Here is an 8,447-nt window from a genome sequence, read left to right as displayed (position 1 = left end):
ATTAATAGACCATATATTTTAATTGAGGGGAGCATCTCCTAACAGTTGAATGACTCATGTAGTTTTTCTTAATTATTTAGTTTTCCAGATGATCCACGAAATCAGTAAACTGTAATAAACACATTGAAGCCAACTCCTTAAAAATAAACAAAATCTAAATAATTCCATTTGGACTTATTTGTGTTCTCTTCATCATCATCCTTCTGTGATGTCTTGTTGAATCAAGAGCAGAGCCTTATGAATCTGTTCCCCCTAAAAAATCTGGGAATATTCTCTCATGCATTTTACTTGCTATTGCCTTTGGCTTACCTGCTGCCTTTTAAGGCTGCAAAATTCCATTTAAACAATATTGTGCTCTCCTCTTGCCTCCTGCTTCAAGTTCAAAAACATAAATAGTTTACTGATTCTCCGTCTTGTTAAAATATATTGATAGTTAGTAGTTGAGCCAGAGAAGACAATTCAATGCAGGTTGGACACACTTTCCTGCTGTTTCAATGGTTAAATGTGGAGGAAAGCTCATGAACATAGCTGTATGGAAACCCACTAAATAAGGTGCATTCTAATATAAGTATTATTGCTTTTATTGATGAAAGTTCTAACATTGTAGAAATTTGCTGATGGTTCTCCAGTTCCTCTCCAAAAGCAATAGAAGTGACTGATCAGATGACATATCGTTGTTATTTACATAATGAGCAAGGCGGTTCATGTTTGAACTCAAATTTTCTATAACGTTAAGAGCATGTGATTTTACACCTCATTACTACAGTAAGAAAAAATTAGAAATGTCGATACAACTGATTATATCCAAATTGCTTTAAAACCGTTCCCCAACATGTTTCAAACAAGGGCTCAGTCTGCAATACTTTCCAAGGCCTTATTTTTACAATCTGCCAGGGAATATGGAGAAAGAATTTGAACACTTGGGGGGGGGGGGGGGAAGTGTCAAACAATTATTTTTTAAAAATCATTATAACTTCATTTAAAAATCCTTGAATGCCTAAACATTTCAGAAAAACTATTGGGAATTATATATTCCTTTTGCTGTTAAATAAAGCCTGCCACAATAGTTTTTAAAAACAATGGTTAATGTAATTTGCCTAGAAGTAAGCTAATATCAATGTGGTCTCAAAAAAAAAGTAGAGTTTGACCTTGAGGAAAAACATTAACCAAATTATCTCTTATGATTTTTTTTCTTTATTATCTGCAGGAAGAAAAAAATATCTACTTCGGGGTACAATCCAGCCCCGCCTCATATTTTTTATATTCTCTGTTAAAGTTTACAACAATATGTACTTAATGGAACTTAAAAAGTTATATGCTTCTGTATCAAATATGAAATATTTTTAGTATATTCAGTCTTGTTCTGGGTAGAAGCATTTTTGAATATAAATGATACTCTAAATCATATTGGAAAATTTCTTCAATTTCTTCCCTAATGATTTCCATCTCCTTCACTCATTATTTCTGAAGTAGCAACTTTAAAAATAGCCAGTAAATAAAATATTAAAAAAACTGTCAAGCTTCACACAACAATAAACAGAAAATTAATTAAAATCCCAAGACAGATTCATTCCACAGCATGTCCTCTTCTGTAATTGCACTGGTTTCATGTTTCTTTTTCTCCTTCTTGTGTCTTTTGCTTTTCTTTTCAGAAGACTGATCTTTACTTGCCTTTACTTTACTGTGCTTTGATTTTGACCCAGCTATTGAATCTATATGATTTTTCTTCTTTTTCTTCTTACCATCTTTTTCCAACTCTTGATTGTCTCCTGCTCTTTTAAGAGTTGAACGATCTCTTTCTCCCTCTTGTGGCCGTCCTTTTTTGGCTCTTGATTTCTTTGGCAGCTTACGGCTTCCCTTGTCAACACTCGAGCTATTCTTTGAAAACAAAGACTTGTAGCTATCAGTAGATTCGGCTGATAGTAGTTTGTAGTTGTCATTTCTGTAGCTAGTTAACGGAGGCACTTGCTTTTCAGAATCATTGTCTGTGCTGTACGTACATATGTTATCTAGCTTTACTGGGTATTTTTGCACTGGTGGGTGTGGCGATCTGCTTCCAACAGAATATGAAAATGTGTCCATTTCTGGAAAAAAGGTGGAATGCTGACTTGGTTCATAAACATTTCTTGAAAGAAAACCTTGGTCAGGTGCAAAGGTCTCCTCATGACCATTAATCGCTTCACACATTTTTTGCTCGGACTTTCTAAAATTAATGTTTGGTTCCAGTCCTCTTGCTTTTTGGACTTTGATGTAATCTGCCAATTCATCTTGGAATGAACTGTTTGTATTATTGGAATTCTTCATCAGAGAAGCGGCAATCATATTTTCTCTAAAACAAATAATAAATAAAGTATGAGAATGTATTAATGGTTTTAATGCTTCTTTAGTATCATTAATCCCACTCCTGAGGCTTATGTAATACAATTCTATAATAGGATTTAGTTCTTCACCTTTTCTAATTTAGTGTCCTCTAGATAAGTTATCTCTTAATTTTATAAATCTCACCTTTATTATTACAAATTACTCAAGCTGGCAAATGCATCCATTGACACCTTCCCCCCCTCCCTTCTTTGAGGTGAGCTGGACTGAGAGAGAAAATGACCTGTCAGCTGGCTTTCATGGATAAGGCAGGACGTGAACTCACATTCTTTTGCTTTCTAGCCTGGCTTCTTAACCACTAGACCAAACTGACTCTCTGTATGCTGTACTATATGCTAGATGGAAAGTTTGGGAGTAATTGTCTACCATATGCTTGAATAGAAATCAACTTCTGTTATTTCAAGGACATGTAAAACGTATGTTCCGGGCAATAGTATCAGTTTGTCATTGCCTTCTTCCTTAATAGTTTCCCTCCCCTAACATTAATCAAGCCTGATCATGTGTAGTTTAATTTTTCAAGATATTGAAGAATGAGTATTTATCTTTATAGAACATTCATACTTCTAGAAATAAGCAATTTACCTGACTATGAGAGATATATTTCCTGCATTTATGTTTTTTAAACACAAACACACACACACAAACACACACACACTCTTCCAGCATTCATTTATCTGAATTTATTAGCTGCTCAATTCCAATCGACTCTTGGGCAATTATTTTTCTTGTTGCCTTTGATTCTTATAATTTGTTGTACTTATTATTTTGGACAACTGTAAGCCAAGCTGATTGTTTTGCCTCACAAATGTGTCCATTGTGAGACTCTTACTGCATCATGAGTGGAGGGTAGGTCTGAGTATCAGCTATAGAAATTATCAAGAGGGGAATACATGTGCCCTGCAAATCTCTAAATATTGTTGCACTACGTTTAATGATAATAGTTCTACTCCAAAATATTTAGAGAATATTAACTATTTATTTAAAGAAAGAAAAAAATTCCTTAGAAAACATTTTTACTAATGTTGGTCCTATGGAAAAAAAGAACTCAACAGAAAAGCAGTTGCATCCAGCCTTCAAAACAAGACCTTCATTTCAATTACTTGACTTCTAGTGATAAAGTTTGTTCACATTCTTTCTCTGCAATTCTAACCATCAATTTTTGTTTTGCTCAGTATCCACATACTCATATTGTATTTCTGAAGTCTCAGCACAGCTCCCCAATCACTAATGGAGGGCGATAGTGCTTCCGGTCACTGAGAGCGACGGACGTGTTCGTCCGCCCTGCGCTCTCTTGGTGGGCTCCCCTCGGCTTGGGGGGGGCACAGGGTGCCTTGAAGGGGCACCCTGCCTTAGAGGTGGTTTGCTGGGGGTCCCCTGGATTGGCGGTGGCCGTGGGAGAGGTCCCCGGTCTTGCCCCAGGAGCCGAGAAGCGAGAGGGGGTGCGTGACGGAGCTTTTACGCTCCTGCGCGCTTTCGCTACGAGGCGGCTGGATGATCGGCAATTTGAAGGCTACAGCTGAAGTGTGGTGAGATGGGAATCCTCCCCAATTCTCCTTTTGACATTTAAATGAAAGAACATCACCTTTTTAAAATACTTTCAATCTTTTCCTGGGAAGTGTGATTGGAGGGAGGGGGATTTACCCCCCCCCTCGGAAAAGCGGCTTTGAATTTACCTCCTCTCTCTCGGAGGAGAGAGAGAGAGTTTTAAAAAAGAATCTCACTCTTCATAAGCAATGGCAAAATGACTTTCTTAATGCAATTGTGAAAGAAAAGTGATGATCTGACTCCTTTAAAAATTTTAAAAACTTTTGACCTGTTGTTTCCTGATCTCCGGTGCTGGCAAGGCAAGATGGCATACTTCCTCCCTCTTCATGCGCTTTGAAATCAGATCCTTCCTTTGAAAAACCCTCTAGCTTTGTGCTTATGCCTCCGTGATTCCCAGATGCATCTCTGGCCACAGAGTATCTTGGACTTGAAATAACTGACTTTCGATTGGATTTGAACTATATAAAAGGTTTCTATTCCTCTCTGGACTGCCTGCCTCCTGGATTCTCTTGGTTGTACTTTTCCACAGTCGCCATTTCTTTGTATGGACATAGATCTCTGAACTTTTATGATGGCCCTGAAGAAACCACCGCCTGGGAAGTCAGGATCTGCTCCAACATCTTCAACATCCAGCCCAATTGGGGAACAGCCACTAACTTCGTTTCTACAACCAAAAGCTCCTGAAGAGGACTCAGTAACCAGCTGCTTCAAAAGATTTTAAAAGGGCAGGATGAATTGAAAAAACAATTGATAGAAATGAATGAACAACTCAGAGAAAATCAAAATCAAACTGCACAAAACAAACAAAGAATAGATGTTCTGGAGGAGGGGGCAACTGAGATGAGGGGGGAGGTGAGGGTAGCTCAGAGAGGGAATTTAGAACTTGAGAACCACATGATAAAAATGGAATTTGAAAGGATGTCTTTTTTCATTAGATTTCTAAAACGTAATTGAAACTGATAATGAAGATTTGAAGGAGATTATGACAACAATGTTAGCTGAATATATTAAAAAAGACAAACAGCAGTTAGGATGGGATATTGATTTGGTCTATAGAGTTAATTCAGCTTATGCTAGAACATACAATGTTCCAAGAGAGGTTCATATTAAATTCCTTAGAAAGGCTACAAGAGATGAGATTCTGGGGGCACAAAGGGGGCAAACATTAAAATATAAGGACAAAGAGATAGCCATCCTGAAACAGATCCCAAAGAAAGTAAGAGATAAGTGGAAAAAATATGCTTTTTTAGCAAAAAAATTATTTGATAAGGGTTTCTGGTTTAGGTGGCTATTGCCAGAAGGTATGTTGATCTTTTGGGAGGGCAGTAGAGTTAGAATTAATACAGTTATGGAGGCGGAGGCCTTCATGGAAAAAAACAAAGCACTCCTAGACAAAGTGGAAGACAGTACACAAGATATGAAGGAGGGAGGGGCCGAGGCTTTGCTGGCAGGCGGGGGGGAGGAGGCAACAATGAGAAAACTCAGATCACAAAAGTAAGCTGGATAAACATTGCAATTGTTGATATAATGAACTGTTTATTAGATACAAAGTAAATGATTGAAACTATTGAAAGATACAATGTAAAAATAAGCTGTTAAGATTTAGTTAAGTAATAATATCTTGTGTATTATTTTGTAAAAGTTATGAGACTTGGGGGGGAATACCATTTTCTGCATGATGTAGCTGTCAAATTTTTTATCCATACCTTTTACCCCAACCCCTAAAATCCTGTAAAACCAATAAAAAACTTTTTTTCAAAAAAAAAAAATCACTAATGGAGGGCCAGGAAAAGACTTACTTAATCTGATGCTTATTTCCTTGCATGTGTGACTGGTACATTTCTATGGATGTGAGGCTGATATTGCATGTTTCGCATACATAGTTGCCCACGCCAAGTGCTGCAAAAAAAAAAAAAGACTTACAGGTTAAAGAAAATGCAGTAAAAATGATGCCCTTTCTCCCAAATAACAGACATCTTATGGAAAATCTCTGTAAACTTGTTCTATCATGGGTCATGATTTAGACTCAGAATCTGATTCTGACAATACTGGTCCAGATGAGCTTGTGCATTGTCAACTTCAGGAATCATCAAGTCATGATGCATCTGAGGTGGATCAATGATAGGCACCTCCTGATCAGCTGGAGCACTCAGATCAGTGGTGGGTTCCTGCCGGATCGCACCGGATCGCGCACGCTCCCGTTCGGCAAGGAACCCGGAAGTAAGTTCCTGCCCCGCCCCTGGCGACGGGACGGCGCTTGCCTGCGCTCCACCAGCTCGGCTGGGACCGGAGACGTTTTCTCAGCGGAGCGAAGCTTCTGAAAGGGACGCAGGCTCAGCCTGCCAGGCTGCCACCGCTCCACTGAAGTCATGTCTGTGCAGAGAAACATCTCCGGTCGCGCCTGAGCTGGTGGAGCGCAGGCAAGCGCCGTCCTGTCTCCAGGGGCGAGGCAGGAACTTACTTCCGGGTTCCTTGCCGAAAGGGAGCGCGTGCGACCCGGTGCGATCCGGCAGGAACCCACCACTGACTCAGATGATTAGGTATGACACCTAAGCTCCAGATTTTCATGCATGAGGCTTCTCATTAGGCAAAATGCAAGGCCTACATAATTGTAGTCAGATAGATTTATGTAGCTGCTTTGCCTTCAGCCTTCATTCTTTTCAAAATTCAAGCATGTGATTCTTGTTCCTGTGTTTCCCTGTTTTTGAATCTTTAAAACTCTGGACTTCCTGATTTGGCTCTTTGACTTCCGGAATGAATTTGGACCATTCTCTTGATATTTGAACTCCAAATGGAAATATTCAGACAAACATTCTTTGCAAAGACCTTGATTCATGATCTTATTTACTATAACCTGCCTGGTTGTAATAAAAAAAAATATTTAGCAACTGTGTCTGCTTTGGTGTGTCTGCAAATGCATCTGTCATGATCAAATTGTTACTGTAATAGAAAATTCTGACTGAAGATAGGCAACAATATACTGGATTTTAAGAAAAGTACAGAGAAACAGCCAAAGCACGCAAGGAATTCCCTTCACCAGAGTCACTGGGCTCTGAAAGGAAGATATCCAACTGGGGCCAGCATGTTGAAGGAAAAGGTTGATGGTATACCTTGGTTTTGAGTCATGCTCACCTGATATAAAGGGGAATATTCATTTTGATGCTGCTTACCATTTGTTTTGGACTCCAGGGGGATAGCCTGAGTTCCAATTTCAGCCACCAATTTCTTACGTAATTCATTTCTTTTGTGCTTTTTGCCTACGTAGTGTTGATGGGCCATAAACGAGTTGTTGAAGGATGCAGAGCAGAGTTTGCAATATTTATCCGGATCATCTAAATCCAAAGCAGTTCTACAGGATGAATATAGGTCCTCAGAATCAACATCCTGTTGCAAGGTCTTTTCAAGAGATGCCTCTGGCAGAATTGGAATTGCAGAGGAATCTGTGAAAAGGGCCAGGAAGAAAGATTAGCCTCCTTGTGGAAAACAATCAGAACAAAAAGTGTCAACTTGTCAGAATTGGAAATTGACTTTTTAAAGAACCATTAGACTGCCTCTAAGAAAATTAACCCATCTTTTTATGTGTATCTAATTTGTTGGATGACAAATTATTGTGAATAGCATCTCCTGTAAGTTGTTCAGGTAAGTTACTGATTCTTTCCTTTCTTACTGCACTGTATGAAATTACAAAGGGAAAAGAAAAAAGAAAAATATGTAAGAGTACCAAAATAAGGACATTTAATGTGATTTATTCTTCAGCTGCATTGATACTATGATTAAAGCAATCCATCTTCTCACTAAAATAGCTGACCCCCCCAAAAAAGAATGCATTAATTATTAGATCTTTACCATGTTCTGACTGACCATCCTGTATGGTCTGAGTCTGATCTGACAACTGCTTCAGTTTCTTGGCATGGATCTTTCCCGAATAATGTGATTGAGCAACAACTGGAGATGTGAAGACCATGTTGCAAAGTTTGCAATACATATTTTTGTCCATATTTGGATTCTTCTGAAACCAAAATGAAAAGCTATTTAATTTATTACAATAATAGACATTGGCTGAACTTTTAGGATGTGAAATTCTGCTTTGGGTAAGAATCTAAAATAAAGCATCTCTGGATAATTTGGTTAACCAGCTTCTCCTTGAAGACACCCAACAAAGTTAGGCACCAGTTCTATTTGTCCACAGATAAATTTACCATGGTCATTCATTCCCACCCCCTCTCACTCATAATGTTCAAGAGACAAAGAATGGCTAGCTGCAGGGAATTAAAAACATCTTCTAAATAAGAAAAACGATACTTTCTTTCTTTTCAACCATTAGCTAGCTTTATCATAGGAACATGTGTTGACCTATGAGGAAATTGAATTGAGTCTATAGTAAACAGAAACAAGGTTAGGGTAAATGTGAGCTGGATCAGCAGTTGCATATGAGGGATCTTTTATCTTTCTTTCTGTCATGACTCAGCCTCATATAATGCCAGGGTCAGATAAAATTAAGCTACAAGGCACAAATTCTGTGT

The 8,447-nt window shown here is 38.4% G+C and overlaps 1 protein-coding gene across 3 annotated transcripts in view; it reads right to left on the bottom strand.

The window, feature by feature from the left end:
* Positions 1-532: 532 nt before the first annotated feature.
* KRCC1 (lysine rich coiled-coil 1) overlaps positions 533-8,447 on the bottom strand; it is a 38,827-nt gene continuing 30,912 nt past the window's right edge. For 2 of the 3 annotated variants that reach the window (XM_081931971.1, XM_081931973.1), the window contains 4 exons: positions 7,771-7,933; positions 7,095-7,364; positions 5,724-5,823; positions 533-2,329 (listed from right to left, as the gene is read on the bottom strand). In XM_081931971.1, coding sequence (XP_081788097.1) covers positions 1,549-2,329; positions 5,724-5,823; positions 7,095-7,364; positions 7,771-7,933 — 1,314 coding nt within the window. In that variant the 3' untranslated portion in view covers positions 533-1,548. The remainder of the gene's footprint in view (positions 2,330-5,723; positions 5,824-7,094; positions 7,365-7,770; positions 7,934-8,447) is intronic. The other variant, XM_081931972.1, reaches the window with a different exon arrangement.

Source organism: Natrix helvetica (assembly GCF_964273705.1).
Source record: "Natrix helvetica genome assembly, chromosome: Z".
Lineage (NCBI taxonomy): Eukaryota > Metazoa > Chordata > Lepidosauria > Squamata > Natricidae > Natrix > Natrix helvetica.
This window is presented reverse-complemented; position numbering and strand designations above follow the sequence as displayed.